We start from the raw sequence: 17,170 nt of genomic DNA on the forward strand, positions 1-17,170 counted from the left end.
AAAAGAGCCGTTTGTGTCAGAGTTCTCTCAGCCCCACCCACCTCACAGGGTGTCTGTTGTGGGGAGGGGAAGGGAAAGGAGTTTGTAAGCCGCTCTGAGACGCCAAGTGAAGAGCGGGTATAAATCCAATCTCTTCTTCTTCTTAATTGCCTGTAATTTGTATCAATGAATTCACCATAACTATTGAGATTTTCTGTTCCCTTCTGCATATATGGTGAAATAATTGTAAATCTTCATTATGATGCATTCTGTGTCTACAATGTGTCTGCCCCACGCAGTATATCGTTGTGAAGGAAGTGAGCTGGACAACCAACACCAACTAATTCTCTCTTTAATTCATGTTTCAAGACATGGAAGATGTTTTTGCTTCCAGAGCAAATGATTCTTCCAAAATTAGTGTTCATGTCACCAGAGAATGCAATACACTGTGTAAGGCAGCCATGGTCTTTTAATGGCTGTGTATCACAGGCCACTGTTTCCAATTTTAATTTGGCATGCTATTCAGCTGTATCAATTTTGATTTAATACCATGAACTTTATGAAAATATTGTATCACAACATGGAATAGTTTTTGTGAACCCCGGTTGTTAAATCTGTGGAAACACCTAAGCAGAAAATATCATTTAAATCCTGAATTGCCATAGCAACAGAGTATAGAGCAAGCACTCTTGACAACGGCCTCAGCTTTTGTTCTTGAATAGGAAACTGTTTCAACAATGTCTGAATCAGAATATATCACTTGATTTAATTTTTCACTTGCTATAACTTAGTCTTCTGTTTTTGAATTCTGTTTGATAAAGAATTCACTGACCTTGGGGTATTAAAACAGCTCTAGCCTTTTTTCTTGTTTATCACTGTTGACATGTGCTTCCAAATCATGACTTCCGTTTGCCACAGGAAAAAAAAACTCTTGCAGATAGTGCATTCTGCTTCATTTTCATTTCTGCCAGCACTGAAAGAAGGAAATTTTATTTCAACCTCAGTGCTAAATTGACACTTCCTTTTTGGCATATCCCTGGTCATGAAGAAAAAATAAAGCTGCTTCACCTTCCACCTTGCTGGTCTAGATAGTCCAAAGGGCTTCTCTCCAGCACATGAGGTAGCTGACCAGCAGCAGAAGGCAGCAATGCAATGAAAAGCCTCCTGTGCAAATTCACACTCCAAGGGACAGAGCTGTTTGCCAGAGCTCACTGGAGTGATCAAGTCCACAGAGTCTTGGGAGTAATAAACAAGGTATTTGAATTTGAGATCCAAGACACAACACATACAGAGCAGAAAGCAAGGCCTTCAATTCTCTCTCACACACAAAATCAGAAGCTTCTAGTAGGGAATCCAAACATTGTATCAAGCTTGGTTGCCAGGCAACCTTGCCCAAACTCATTTTCTGTTGGGCCTCTAAAATCATGTTAAATATTTCCAGTCATTGCATAGCTAACAAGAGCAACACTAGAAATGTCCAGGACCCCTGCAGGTCCTGGCAGTGGGTGGGGACTCTGTGCCATTGCTATGAGGAGGGAAGGAGTCAAGGATATGGAGCAAAACAGCCCATGGGAGATAAGAAAATAACAATACACAACAATGAAATAGGAAGTCCTTTTCAAAAGGCATACTGTGAAGTAATGCTGGTGACTACACTGAATCTTCTCTCCACTGGGGGACTATACAGCGAAATAGGCTCAACCTGCCAACAAAAAGACATTTTCACAAATTTGTAGAAAAGAGCCCAAGAGGACATGTCTTCTAAAAAGAAGACATCTGGTCACCTTAGGTAAAAGGACCCTGTCCCTCAACTTACTTTTGCTTACATAGCTGTACCTGAAACTTAACACCATCTGCTCACACCCACTCAAAACCTTAACTGCGCACAGTGATACTTGGAATTCTTATTCTTCATGCCCTGTTATATATGTCAATCTTTGTGCTTTCACGCTAGATTTTCTTTACCAGCCATTTGTTCCACAAGATTACATATTCAGAAACTTTTCTGTGTATTCGTCTTCTCTCCCTCCCTTGTATTAAGTTCTACATGACGCTCTTGGTAGAAATCTATTTTCTACTAAGAAAAGCATTGGGGATTTGTATGTTGTATATAAACAGCATTTTGGCTGTGGATTAAAAAAAAACCTAATAGGAATACACTGCCATTTCCATGAAGGATTGTGTGCTGGAAGTAGTCTGGCTCTGTTAAGAAAAGATAATGCAGGTAGTACAGAAGAATTATACATGTTGGGTTCAGCTATGTTTATTGAAAACAACAGATCAAGCTACTTAAAATATAATTATATTTTCGCAGAATGTTGTAGAAAGGAGTCAGAGAGTATTATACTCTTTATATGGTGTTGTTGAACACAGTGGTACTATGAGATCTGGCCACTACACTGCCTATGTGAAGACAAGAGCTGCCAACAACCAACTTTCTGATCTTGTGCTCCATGGCAAGATTCAGCAAAGTAAGTACAATATAGTAATACAGAATGTTAAATGAAAAAAATCCCTGCAAGACAATGTAATAGTAGAAATGTTTAAAACATTTTTGTTGTTCTGCAGCTTCAGGAATCGAATCCTCCAAAGGACAGTGGTTTCACATTAGCGATACCCATGTGCAAGCTGTACCAGAGTCAAAAGTGCTCAGTGCCCAAGCATATCTCCTATTCTATGAGCGACTACTGTGAAGGAGCTACTTGATCTTTTTTCGGCGGACTAAATTGAGGCCCAGTGAAGTTGTTTCAAAACTATAATCGTGTTCAATACAGAGCAAGTTTACTCTTCATGCTTTTAAATAAAAATGCTTCAATAAAACTAATCTTGTATCTCTTATGTAATAGCCAACAGGACTTCCTGTGACACTTTAGGCTACAGCTTAAATTATGATCCACAGATGACACCGGGTTTAGAATGCTTATTTAGCAGCGTCGTTGCTTTTTGGGGTGTTACGGATAACAAAAGCTACAAGATAGTTTATGAACGAAACTAAATTGAAGTATTGAAGGTAGAGCATTTCCAGCTTTAGTTAAAGACATAAGATCCTGGAGAACCAGTAGACATTGACAGATCAATTATCTCAATACAAAGGCATCTTAAACATAGTGTATAATTTTTAACACCTGCACTGTCAAATTTTCAGGGATAGTTTGCTAGACCCACCTTTCCTGTGAAGAATCTACAAGGTACAATTATCTGAGTGCAAGACATCCGTTTACTGAAAACACATAATACATCTTAAACACAGCCAAGCCTTGCATGATTTTTTAAAAAATGCTGCCAAGTCACAACTGACTCATGGGGGTTTACCATTCTAGAAATATACAGGGCTAGCACCTTGGCTATGATCTAACAGTATGCCGCTTCCGCTTCATTATATTATATACCTATTATTGCCCTTAGTTTTAGCTATTTCATAAGTGAGATAGAAAAGAATGAGGTATCTTTAGACCTTAAATGGACAAGGAGAGCGGTGGCGCAGGCGGTAAGTGAAGCCTGCATTACATCTGGCCGAGCAGCTTTGGCTGTTCGAGCCCCACAGTGGCCGGAGTGAGCTCCTGGCCCTATGTCTCAGCTCCCGCCCACCTAGTGGCTCGAAAGCCTGTTAAAGGGCAAATAGACAAATTGGGTACCTGCTCTTAGAGCGGGGGGGCACCCGTCCCTTGTGGTGTAGCGGCGGCAGCGTGAGCGAGCAGCGGAGAAGCATGGTGGCGGCTGGCAAGCAAGAGGAGGCTGGGCCGACAGACGCAGAGGTGGGGCAATGCAACAGGCTGGAGCCTGATGGACAGAGGCCGACAGCGAGCATAGCCAGGAAGTCGTAAATCAAGACCAGCGCCAGGAGGACGTCGCCCGCAGACAACAGGAAAACAACTTGCTACAAAGGGTGCCTGGTAGGTTAGTCACACACCCCCTTGTATGTGGCCCTAGGTCAGGATTTGTACTGATTAAATATGTGAACTGCTCAGAGCCCTCAGGGGGTGAGCGGTATACAAATGGAAGGATAAATAAATAAAGGAGAGCAGACATTTCCCTCCCTCCAAATCACTTAAGCTACCAAGGGAAAAATGTTTATGCTTTTAGAAACCACCTTGAGACTTCAAAAATGCAAACATTTCAACTCAAAATGCAAACTCAGATATAAAAATACGCTGGCACAAGCCTCAAGACATTTTACCATAGGTGGGGGATGGAACAGAACTCCATTTAAACCAAAGGACCATGTTTAGTTTATACATACTGTGACTGGGGTGGATCCAGCCATTCTCCAATAGAAAAGTAGGACTGACCTACTATATATAAAATCCATTTGAAATAATTGGCTTAAACATAGAAATAATTCATATTATGTTTTGTAATATTTTATTACAATTAGAAAGTTATATCAGAACAGATGGAAACATTTTATTGAATTAGCGGTACAAGACAGGCATCTAATAATCTCATAATTTAGGTGACCAACACTAATACACAATCTGCTCAAGAACACTTTAGTCATTTTGGTCATCATCCAAATCTTTCTTCCCTGACGGAGGCTTTGGCCCACCAGCTGGCTTTGCCATGATTATCTAGAAGAAAAAAGAATTGTTAGACTTTTCTTCTGATTTCTTATGTAGCACAAGATTCATCTGAATGAAAGAGGCATGGCAGAATTGCATTTTATTATTATTCAATGTGTTGTTCAGTCACACAGTCGAGTCCGACTCTTCGCGACCCCATGGACCAGATCACGCCAGGCCTTCCACCGTCCTCTGAAGTTTGCTCAATTTCATGTTCGTTGCATCTATGACACTGTCTAACCATCTCATCCTTTGCCGTCCCCGTCTTCTTTGACCTTCAATCTTTCCCAGCATCAGGGTCTTCTCCAGTGAGTGCTCCCTTCTCAATTGGTGGCCAAAGTATTTGAGCTTCAGTTTCATTATCTGGCCTTCCAGGGAACAGTCAGGGTTGATTTCTTTTAGGATTGACTGATTTGATCTTCTTGCAGTCCAAGGGACTCTCAAGCGTCTTCTCCAGCACCATAGTTTATTTAATGCATAATTTATTCAATTGGAATTAAATCTATAGATTTTAGTTTTGACTATGAAAAGTTTAGATGTTCCTATTTGCACTCTCTTATAATAAAACCTTACCAATCAATGTCCCATGTTCCTCCCAAGCCAAAATATTATTATTATTATTCCAATTTACACCCCGCCCTATCCCACAAGTGGGCTCAGGGTGGCTTACAACATGTAGTCCACGACATAAAACAGTTGATGGCACAATAGACAATATAATCAAACCCCATGCTTCATATCAGGTGAATATAGGTGCTCCAGTGACCAGTAATATTATCTGACAGCAGGCACTGGGGGAGGGGCCATAAACAGGGGAGGCCAGAATGGCTGAACGTCTGCTGCCTCAATCAAAAGCCTGGTGGAACAACTCCCATTTTACAGGCCCTGCAGAACTGTAAAAGGTCCCGCAGGGCCCTGATCTCAGGTGGGAGCATGATCCACCACTATTTTTTTTTAAACCAAGCAGAACACAAATACAATGTGACCATCGTGTTACTGATACTTCCTCATATTCTGTAAGTTTACATGCAATTTTAATTACAAAAACACTAATAAAGCCAACAGTATTTAGAGCACAATTTCATATACAATAGCATCAGTGATTAAGTCCCATGGCTCAATCTGGTCTCCATTTGGTGTGCCACATGCAAGTTTTGCCTCTTGCATATTTGTCAGCAGGATTATTTGGGGAGTTTTCCCAAAGCAGTGCCAGATATTCCAGAAGAGTTCACAGGATACAATAGCACCATAAATCTCAATGTCAGCTAGGTCAAAGCATTTAAGACTATATTGCTGCAAATATGAAATTGGCAAATAATTGTCAAAATATACTTAAACCTGAGTATACTATCCTATACATTTCACTTGTAAAAATGCCATCAGATAAGATGGTCCTAGCATGGATGAAGAAGAGCTGGGTTTATACCCCTCTTTTCTGTACCCTAAGTAGTCTCAAAGCTGCTTAAAATTGCCTTCACTTCCTTCTCCCCACAATAGTCACCTTGTGAGGTAAGTGTGGCTGAGAGAGTTCTGAAAGAACTGTGACTGGCCCAAGGTCACCCAGCGGGCTTCATATGGAGAAGTGGGAAATCAAACCTGGTTCTCCAGATTACAGTCCACTGCTCCTAACCTCTACACCAGCAACTGGTTGCAGCAGTTCATAATATAGTATTGGGATCTTCCAGGGAACTGCATTAGGAGCTCTTTAATTTCTTCAGAAACGATCAGGAGTCAGCAGTGAAGGCCAAATTTGTAGATAACAAATAATATTATGATGATAAAAAGTGAACTGGAACGTCTTGGATGACTTCCCCCCACTGAAGGAGAAAGGGAGGTTAAAGTTTTATCCTCCAAATCATATATTGACATATATATTTGTGGGGTCAAAGTGGGTGGTGACTTACCAGGAAAGTACTAGGAAAGGCTCATAGTGAATGACTCAATTAGGTTCATGGGCATTAGATTCAGGACAGACAAAATAGCAGCTCATACATTAACATAACACTGCTAAAGAATAAGGCGAAAGCTAGAGCACAGATTTTTTAAAAAGAGAGTGTGAAAATTCATGGAAGATAAACTTGAAGATTAGTTGCCATGATGACTGAACTGAATTTTCAAATTTGGAATCAGTATACCTTTAAATGTCAGTTGTTCTGTGACAGAGAAATGCTTTTGTTCTGTGCTACTATGGCAAACAAAATGCTAGTTATAAAGCAGGGCTCTTATGTTAGTCCACTGTAGTGAAAAAACCCACTATGTAAAGTGAATTATGCACATTCATTTCCAGATTTAAAATCATGTTTCAGAAACATCCAACAGCACACAAAAGATTGCATCCTTAGTATTTTGAGCAGATTGTTACAAAGTGACATTTGCCTTGCACACACATGCTTATGTAAGATCTGGGCAGAAAATACAAAACAGCCAGGCCATGTGTGAAGCGATCATGCAAATATCTGTCATTAAGGTGGAACTTCAAACTAACTCTTACTCCATACTACTGTTCAGGGTCATCTTTCCAGTCATCCTTGTCCCAGTGTCCTGGTGATTTAGGGGCTTTTGGACCACCTGCTGCTTTTGCCATAATAATCTACAGAAATTTCACAAAAATTTCCACAAAGTTTCATTAAATCACTGTAGATCAACAGTATGAACACCTGTTTTTGTATGTGCAACGGGACAGATCCAACCTCATTTTCTGCTTGTGGAATAACACTTCCATCAGGGATGGGAAAGATGATTTTCACCAATTTCTCACTCCCACTGCAGATCCCTGCACAGTACTTATGCAGCACTATGTTTAGAAACTGGATAAACCCTAGTTGAAACCAGGGTGTGGATTGCCACTATTAAATTCTGGCTACGATTACATTATAATTCTGATCCCTTTAGTCTTATCAAATACTTTCAGAATCTGAATCGTTTGTTTAGCTTCCATTGGGGGAAAAAATCAGGTTTATCGGTTTATCCTTTAATTCACTATTTATGCTTTCCCAAGCAGATGCATTCCATAGGATTAAACACAGAATTTTGGACATAGAATCACAAAATCTCTATAGTGCAGCCAACAAAACTTGCTTTCCCTTGAGCTTGGACATTCCAGTAAACGTAGGCCATATGGCTTCATATGGCCACTCCTTGCAAATCCCACAACAACGCAGAGCTTTCTTTTTGGCCAGATTTAATGTTATGCCATCTGCAATCCTATATGGAAGATCCCATAAGGTACCATGTTCAGCTAGATATTGTCCCTGTAAACTAAGTTGCATTGAAACAATTTCACATATTTTTCTTGTCCTTTTTATGTAGAATTTTGTACTAAATATTTAAACTCTATTTTGATAAATAAGATAGGGCTCTCTGACCCCATTAAGATTCATTTTATCTTGAATGACTCCTCTCTGGATATAACTGAGAAGGTGGCTATATTTTTGCAATGCATTATAAAGTTGCATTGTGATAAAATAAGTCAATATGATGGTATATTTATCCAATGGTAATCCTAAAGCAATCTGCATGTTATGTTCCATCTTATCTATTTCATATGCCAATAAAAGACTGATTTGACAGTGCTGTTCCCACCATGTCTCCCAATTGGGGAGGGGGGGCCTGCAGCTGGAAAGGAGAGGCAGGAAAGTTCCATTTTGCAAGTCAAGATCTTTTTGCAATACTTTGGATCTGTCTCATTATCCTTTGATGATAGTGACCTGCTGTCCCCAGCAGAAAATTCTATATGCTAAAATGACATTAAAGTTAGCCCTAAACAGCAGAACATCCCAAAATAGCTGAATTCTAGGAAGTGTACATTCCTGCAATAAAAGCCTATCAACGCCGTATTAACTTGACTACAAAACCTGAAACACTGAAAACTTATTGTACCAACTCACTTGATCAACTCTTAAGACAGTGACTGCAGCATTTGTAGCCATTTTGATACCCAAATGTTTGCCAAGGTATGTGTCTAACACACCAGCTTCCAACATATCTTTCCCAGCTGCAGCTTCAGCCTGTCAAAAGAACACAGAAGATATTATTCATATCTGAAGAATGTCATAGCTCCCACCTTCCCATCATGTTGCCATGACTTTTGCTTCCATTTTTGTGGCTCCAGTCTCTACCCCTCTTTGGTCTGTGACTAAACCACCTGTTCTTCACCTGTATTTGTCTATAGAGCTCTTCACCAAAAGAATGAGGCGAGCTGCAGACAGAGGGTATTGTGCAACACAACGGCAGATTAGATTGCCTAGGAGAAAGCATAGGAGCAGACCACATTTGAAGGACTGAATTTAGAACATGAGGTGTAAAGGCTAGCTTGTTTGATGAAGCCGTGGGATAAATAGCAAGTCCAGAGAGATGACTTTATATAGTAGTCAGTCCCATCTGAAATCTCACCCCCACCCAGTCAAAGTACAATACTTTGCTGTCAGATCTACTCTAACAGAAAGGACCTCCAAAGTTCTCAGCCTGTAACCAAAGCAGGCTATTCCCTATCAAGTAACCTCTTCCTTGTTCAGACCCTCCTTATTTCAACAGCATTCCATTTGAAAATGCTTCCCGACTGCACCTCCTCTACACATCAAATCCCTTCCCTCCTCTTCAGTTAATCCGAATGCTTACTTCAGGCATCTCTACTCTCTCCAATCCCATGAAAATCAAAAATTTTGTCACTGTTCTCAACCCTAATAACAACAGCTGCCCTTCACATCCTGGAACTCCTGCTCAGTTCAGCTTTAGCTGTATATCCTGGATCCTGACTTGCTTGTCATTCCCTATCCTCCTCCGCATGCTCTTCCTTCCAGATTTTCTTGGGAGTACTACATGAACTGCTATATAGATTTCCACTTGTGAAGTGACCCCTCCTGGAACTCTTTAACATTCAGGCTGGTGTAGACCTGAGGCCTGCCTGGATCACCTGCACAAGAAGACAGCCCCACTCAGAAAAAATAAGCCAGTCTCTCCCCTTTATCCTCCTCTCTCCCCTTCTCCAACACACTATTCTTTGATACACATGATATGAATAAATATTGTGAAAAAATTGAGACTGGCCAAGGTACTTCTGGGCTCCTTAATTTGTACTGCAATGTCCTTGAAAATTACTTCAACTAACACATGTTTAGTTCACGCATGGTAACAAATCTTTATATCAAGCCATTCTAATTTTGATAAAGGCAACAACAAAGGAGATCAAATTGAACCTTTTCAGTCATCTAAATAATGACTCCTCAGTACTCATCTAAGTATTAAATTTCCATGTGAGTTTATTAAACGCATTTCTGGAATATAATTAGAGTCTGGCTGAGATCTTTCTGTATGAATATGCTATATACTAAAGTAGGAAAAAGGCCCATTGTGGAAATAAATACAACCGTCTCTAGAAAGAGGCTCTGGGCGGGTGCCCCGGCCTTGGACACTCAGCAGGGTATAATGACACTGAATCCACCATTTTCTCCAGAGGAACTGATCTCTGCTACCTAAAGAAAAACAGGTTGCTTACCTGTAACTGGTGATCTTCAAGTGGTCATCTGTGCATTCACTCCCATGGGATCTAGTGCGCACGCGCTGGATTGATCAGCATTGTAGCAAGCACTTTAACGGATTTTCGCGCCCAGACCTCGGGCATGCGCAGGAACCCCACCGCGCATGACCAGAGGGGTGGGTGCAGACATTCTGCCAGTTCCTTCAAACCGCCGCGAATCAACCCCTATGAAAAGTGTAGAAGCTGACAGCAGCGGGGAAGGAGGGCGGGTGGTGTGAATGCACAGATGACCACTCGAAGATCACCAGTTACAGGTAAGCAACCTGTTTATCTTCGACGTGGTCTCTGTGCTTCACACCCATGGGAGATTAGCGAGCAGTAGCCTACCTGGACGAGGGTGCTGGCAGGTCCTTACTGCGTAGCCGAAGATAGAATGCGATGTCCCATGTCTGTATTAGAGTTCTTACGGACATCTAGGGCGTAGTGCCTTATGGAGGTATTAGGCGTGGCCCACGTAGCGGCTTTGCATATGTCCGTTAGGGGAACTCCCTGGAGGAAGGCAGTGGAAGCCGCAACAGCTCGAGTTGAATGGGCCCTGATCGGGCCAGGCAACGGCTGTTTGGCAATCAGGTAGCAGAGGTGGATGAGACCCGCAATCCACCTCGAAAGGCGCTGAGCCATGATGCGAGTCCCTAGCCTTGATGGTGTGTATGAGACGAACAGTTGGGAGTCACGTCTCGCTGGGCGGGTTCTGTTCAGGTAGAACAGAAGCGCACGCTTCACATCCAAGGTGTGTAACAGTCTGTCCTCTGAGGATGTCAGAGCCGGAAAGAAATCCGGGAGGAAGACCTCTGCCTGTAGGTGGAACTTTGACACTACCTTTGGCAGGAACGAGATGTCAGGTACAATTCGGACACTGTCTGGCAAAAAGGACAAGGAGTGTCATGTCTGAAAGCCAGTATTTCTCCAACTCGCCTCGCAGAGGTGACAGCAACCAGAAAGGCCGTCTTCCACTACAGGAATTTTAGGTCGCAAGTTGCGAGTGGCTCAAAGGGTTTCCTCGTGAGCTGACGAAGAACTAGAGGAAGGTCCCAGGGAACGACAGGAGTTTTGATGGGAGGGTAAAGGTGCAACAGTCCCTTTAAAAAACGTTTTGAAAGCGGATGTGAAAACCGTGTGCATCCGTCAACTTGAACATGGTAGGCCGAAAGTGCAGCCAAATAAACTCTTAACGAGGAGTGAGAAAGTCCCGAGTCAGCGAGGGACAGAAGGAATTGGAAAACTTTCTCGAGACCCACGGAGGTGGCTCGAGGAGCATCATCACCCAAGGAGGAACAGAATTTTTGCCATTTGTAATGGTACGACTTTCGCGTAGAAGGCTTTCTTGCGTTTAGTAAAACGTTAGCTATGCGGGTGGAAAAGCTGTTGACGCTATTCTCCAGGCAGTCAACTTCATCCGTGGCACGTCGTGGTACAGGAGATGGGAGTTGGACAGGAAGAGGAGGTCCTGTGCCGGAGGGAATTGGTGCTAGACCCCTGCTGACAATTCGAGGATGGTCGAGAGCCATGCTTGCCTCGGCCACCATGGGGTTATTAAGATGCAGTTCGCGCCCTCGCTGATGATTTTGCAAACCACTCTCAGAAGCAGGGGTAGCAGAGGGAACAGGTAAAGAAGCCCTGTGGACCACGGATAGAGGAGACCGTCCCCTAGAGACTGTGGGTCCCTGCCACCTCGACTGCAGAACAAAGGACACTTTTTGTTGGCTCTGGTGGCAAAAAGATTGACTTGGGGAACTCCCCACCTGCGGAAGAGTCGGAGGAGGTAGGTTGGATTCATCTCCCACTCGTGAAGGCTGAGTCCTGCTCAACTTAGGTGGTCTGCCTGCACATTCATGTGTCCTGGGATGTGTGTGGCTACCAGGAAAACGTTGTGGGCGATGCAAAGGTTCCACAACTGGATGGCAAGGTTGCAGAAGTGTAGGGAGACAGTGCCCCCTTGCTTGTTGACATAACTGAGTGCAGTAGTGTTGTCCGTGAGGACCATAACACATTTCCCCTTGATCAGAGGAAGGAAGCTGGTGACAGCGAACTGTATTGCAAGCAGTTCCAGGACGTTTATGTGTCGCTTCCGTTTCTGCATGTCCCATTTGCCTCCAACACAAAGGCCCATCATGTAGGCACCACAGCCCGACAGGGAGGCGTCTGTGGTTAGGGTAATTAGGGGTGATGGAGGATGGAAGGGTGCTCCCTGGAAGAGATTGGAAGGGACAGTCCACCAAAGTAAAAACTCTCGTATATTGGATGGGGGGGTTAGGATGGTGGTATGTGCGTTTTTCGTTGGGTCGAAGTTGCAGATAAACCACAGTTGTAGGTGGCGCATTTTTAGTTTGGCAAAGACCAGGACCAACATAGTTGCGGCCATAAGACCAAGCAGCCTCTGTATTTCGAAGGCCGTGACTGAAGGTTGGGTACGGACGACAGTGGCTAGGTGGATGATGTCTGCCGCTCTGTTTTGTGGCAGGTAAGCCATGCATGTCTTGGAATGCAGTAGAGCACCTATGTATTGTATTCTCTGGGCCGGTTGAAGTTGAAACTTTTCCCGATTGACTTGTAGGCCCAGGTTTTCCAGGAGTGCCAGTGTCTCGTTGATGTTTGAGATCAGGGCATCCTTGGAGGATGCTACCAAGAGCCAATCGTCGATGTAGGGGTAGATGGAGATACCCTTGAGACGGAGGAAAGCCGCATCCACAATCATAGTCTTCATAAAGACTCTTGTGGCGCTTGAAAGGCCGAATGGCAGGGCTGCGTATTGGTAATGCTGTGGTCCAATTGCAAAGCGTAGGTATTGGCGGTGGGAGGGGTAGATGGTGAGGTGGAAGTACGCGTCTTGGAGGTCGAGGGTAGCCATCCAGACATTTCTCTGCAGGAGTGGCATAATCTGCTGCAAGGACACCATGCAGAAGCGGTGGTAAGTCACATAGCAGTTCAACGCTCTTAGGTCTAAAATTGGTCGAACGCCTCCATCTCGCTTTGGAACTGTGAATAGTGGGAATAGAACCCCTTCCCATGTAGACATGGTGGTACCGGCTCGGCTCCTTTGTGCAGAAGGACGGACACCTCCTCTAGGAGAGGTGGGGAAGGGGGTGTGGCGATGACGACAGGTGTAATGGGGTTCTGGTGGAATTGGTAGCCTCGGGTCACAATGGACAGCACCCATTCGTCCGTGGTGATATGATGCCAGGTGTGAAGGAAGGGAGAAAGACGGGTTTGAGCTGACTCTGTGGGAGGAAAGTCAAAAACCCTGCTTGGAAGACTTCGCCTGCTTGGTGTGAGACGACTGCTGTCCGGATCCAAACCTGGGTTTTTGAAAGGTTGGTTTTTGGCCTCCCGAAGATGTACGTGGTCTCCATTGTCTGTCAGGAGACTGATGATTCGGGGTGCGTCTTTGCCAGGGCCTAGACCAGGTGCGAGGGCAATATTGCTGCCTCATGGAAGATGACACTCCTAGAGCGCGAGAGGCCTTTATGCTCTTATCCATATCTTGGAGTATGATATCAGTAGTGCTGTTGAAGAGACCAAGGCCATCGAAGGAAAGGTCTTCGACATAAGACCTAGTATCTTGAGGGAGATTGCCGTCTTAGAGCTATTGCTGAGGCCATTGTTCTCGAGGAAGCATCTAGGGCATGTTTGGAAGTGTTGATCTGCTGCTTCGCATGTACCGTGCCCTCCTTCTGGATAATTCTGGCTGCCTGAAGCTTGTCTTCGGGGAGGTGTGTCAGGAGTTCAGAGAAACTTTCCCAAAGAGTGTACTGATACCTGCTTATGCAGGCTATGTAATTTGTGGTTTTAACTCCCAATGCTCCTGTGGAATAGAAGCGTCTCCCAAATGCGTCCAATTTTCTGCTTTCCCTGTCAGAAGGTGCAGAGTGTGTTCGTTTTGATTTGGACGAGGATGTAACAACCATCGAGTTGGGTTGAGGGTGGGAAAATAAAAATTCAGCTCCGGTCTCCTGGTCTCTGTACATGTGGTCCAGGCGTCTTGTTGACAATGGGGCCAATGAAGGCTTCTCCCATGGTGTTTTCGCAGCTTGTAGAAGGACCGCAGACATGGGCAGTGCAATGGTAGTAGAGGTATCCAGTTGCACGATATCGAAAACGGCATCTGTAACCTGAGGTTGGTGTTGAACGACTGAGAGGCCTAGAGAATGGGCCATTCTTTTCACGAGGTCTGCATAGGACATGAGATTGTCAGATGGAGATATAGGGAGATCATCTGCAACAGCTTGGTTAGGAGATTTATGGTCAGGAGAGGTGTCAACCTCAGAGGCCTCGGTATCAGAATCTTCTTCTGCGGAATTAGAGGAGTCCTGATCTGGCACTTGAATAGGAGTGACGTCCGTTTGAGTAGTTAAAATCTTAGGTGGTACGACTTGGGGGTTGGGATGACAAAGTTCCGGATTATGGTGGGAAGGATCGTCTGCCGGAGGACAAGACAGAGATGCTGAAGGTCTGGATTTGTAGGGTAACCTTGATCTGTGGACAGAATGGGTCGAGTACCGATCCCAGTCTGAATAGCCCGCCGGAGTCAACCACGGCATGGATGGTGGATAACCCCCGTAGAGATACCTCAGCTGGCGTTGATCCCAAGACAGAGGTGGTGGGGGAATAAAGACTCGGGGGGATCAACTTCTGGAACGGGCATGTCTCAGAGACAAAGGAGCAGCTTGTCTGTGAGAGCGGTCCCTAAGGTTCAAGAAGCAGACGTGGAGGGTGACGCTGCGTGCTGCTAGAGGCAAGTCGATTCCGATGTGAATCGATGCCGGGAGCCTCTGATATCGTCGATGTCGACGACGGGGAAGGAGAGGGAGAAGCCTCTGCATCTATAGGACGAGTAAGGAGTTGTACCGTCTTGATATTGGAGTAAGGACAGTCCTCTAATTGTTGTATAGGGGAGTCCAGTAGGTGAATGGTCGGTATCGGTGGAGGGGCATGGACCTCCGATGTCGATACTGCCATCGGAGTAGGAGGCACTTTTGGGGCATCAACCAGTGAGGGCACCGCTACCTTCCCCTTCTTTGCCGCCTTTAGGGACTTAGATGAGCCCTTTTTTGTGGAGTTGTGCTTCTTACTTGGCTTGGGCTTCTTCTTCACCAAAGTGGAAGCAGAGGATTGCGCCTTCGATGCCGGTGGTTTCGATATTGGTTGGCCGATGTCGGAGGCAGGCCTCAATGCCGGAGCCGTCGATGTCGATGGTCTCTCAGACTTCATCGCTGAGGGAGGATGTAACGCCGACTCAAGGAGCGCCACTTTAAGGCGCGCAGCTCGGTTTTTTCGTGTATGGTTAGAAAACCTGGCACAGTGCCGGCAAGACTCAGGTCGATGAGATTTACCAAACAAAAAATACAAAGGGTGTGGGGGTCAGGTGGAGCTAGTTTACTGCCGCAACCCTTACAGCGGCTGAAAAACCCCCACTTCTTCTCCATAAAAAATACCAGGAGGAGGAAAAAGTGGTGGTGGTGGTGGGCAGAGCCCGAAGGCTAAACTGAGGTAAAACCGGCAACTTCCCCCTCAACTCAAAAAACAATTTTTAAAGTTTTTTTGAAGAATGAAGAAGAGTGAGAAAAATAATAAAACTGAGAAAAAAATCCGAAGAGCCGTGAGGCAAAGTTAGCCAAAAAAGCGAACTGATCAGACCGACGAAGAAAGGGTCTTTCCAATGTGGCAGTAAGAAAGGAACTGGCGGGATGTCCGCGCCCACCCCTATGGGGGCATGCGCGGTGGGGTTCCTGCACATGACCGAGGTCTGGGCGCAAAAATCCGTTAAAGAGCTTGTTACACTGGCGATCGATCCAGCGCGTGCACACTAGATCCCATGGGTGTGAAGCACAGACACCACATCGAAGATCAGTTGTAATTTTAAGTGATCTTCAGCCCTCACCTGGAGATTAGCAACAATGGTTCCCCAGAAGTGAATGGTTGGTTTGGAGGGTAGACTCTATGGCTTTGTACCTGTCCGAGGTCCCACGCCTCCTGAAACCTTACCCTCTCCAGGCTCCATCCCCCACATCTCCAGGAATTTTCCACCTGGAGTTGGCAACCCTATCTCCTTCTCAGCCAATCATCAACCTACCTTTCTTTCCCCCTCGCTCTTCAGCTTTACACCCCCCACACACCTGCAGCCTCTCCCGTGCTCTGAAGCCCTGACTGCTACGTCACATTGGACACAGAGCCCACCATTTTCTCCAGGGGAACTGAGCTCTGCCATCTGGAAAGCAGTTGTAATTCTGAGTGATCTCCAGCCCTCACCTGGAGATTTGAACCATTCCACTTTTATATATAAGGGAGATTATACAGCACATTCGTACAAAATGTTGCAAGATGTCAATAATAAGCACATTCAGATATTCCAGGAAGCCAATATTAAGCCAGCTATGCATGAACTCAAACTGCGGCTGAGCTCATATACCTCACACATTCTTTTTTGCATGGAAAATCTCAGCCAACCACTAATTCTGGTGACCCTCAATTAATTTGTGCGCCCTCTCCCCAAAAAAAACTTTGAATGAACCTGCACTCATATATCATAGGTAACCAGAATTAGTTTCTTACCAGGATTCTCGTTTTACCTACAAGACTCTTATGTAGGAGACCCGCAAGAAACTTGCGGGATGGTTATCCTATTCCTCACATCTTTGCTTCCTCCTCTCTCCCTCTCACATTCTTTCTCCCTTCTGCTCCCCTTTCTTTCTTTCTCTCGCTCTCTCCTCCATGTATGGATTGGACGGTGAAGTCTATGGCATTATACTGATCTGTAGATCCTCCCCTCCTCAAATCCCACCTTCCCCAGGCTCTACCCCACAAATGTCCAGGAATTTCCCAACCTGGAGTTGGCAACACAATTTCCTTCCCACCCAACAGCCAATCTACCTTTATCTGCCTCTGTCTTCAGCTTTCCATCTCCACGCCCCTCCCCCACAGCCTCTACCTAGGAAAATTACAGTCTTTCTCCACAGTCAGGACCAAAGCAGTTTACATTATTCTCGCCTCCTTTTTATCTGCACAACAACCCTGTGAGGTTGGCTAGGCTTTAAGTATGTGACTGGTCCAAAATCACCCAGTCAGCTTCCACCACAAGATGGGGATCTGAACCTGGGTC

General features: G+C 44.8%; 2 protein-coding genes across 3 annotated transcripts in view; one reads left to right on the plus strand and one right to left on the minus strand.

Moving 5' to 3' along the window:
- The window catches only part of USP16 (ubiquitin specific peptidase 16), a 31,839-nt gene extending 28,634 nt beyond the window's left edge, over positions 1–3,205 (plus strand). Inside the window, exons 17-18 of the mRNA XM_015422990.1 lie at positions 2,294–2,450; positions 2,548–3,205. Of these exons, the coding sequence (XP_015278476.1) occupies positions 2,294–2,450; positions 2,548–2,672 (282 nt within the window). The 3' untranslated portion in view covers positions 2,673–3,205. The remainder of the gene's footprint in view (positions 1–2,293; positions 2,451–2,547) is intronic.
- Positions 3,206–4,168: 963 nt separating this feature from the next.
- CCT8 (chaperonin containing TCP1 subunit 8) overlaps positions 4,169–17,170 on the minus strand; it is a 35,464-nt gene continuing 22,462 nt past the window's right edge. Inside the window, exons 14-16 of one of the 2 annotated variants that reach the window (XM_015422987.1) lie at positions 8,426–8,545; positions 7,030–7,128; positions 4,470–4,547 (exon numbers count right to left, since the gene is read on the minus strand). In XM_015422987.1, coding sequence (XP_015278473.1) covers positions 7,036–7,128; positions 8,426–8,545 — 213 coding nt within the window. In that variant the 3' untranslated portion in view covers positions 4,470–4,547; positions 7,030–7,035. Of the gene's footprint in view, positions 4,548–7,029; positions 7,129–8,425; positions 8,546–17,170 lie in introns of both variants that reach the window. The other variant, XM_015422989.1, reaches the window with a different exon arrangement.

This window comes from Gekko japonicus, unplaced genomic scaffold (genome assembly GCF_001447785.1).
Source record: "Gekko japonicus isolate JY-2015 unplaced genomic scaffold, Gekko_japonicus_V1.1 scaffold178, whole genome shotgun sequence".
Classification (NCBI taxonomy): Eukaryota; Metazoa; Chordata; class Lepidosauria; order Squamata; family Gekkonidae; genus Gekko; species Gekko japonicus.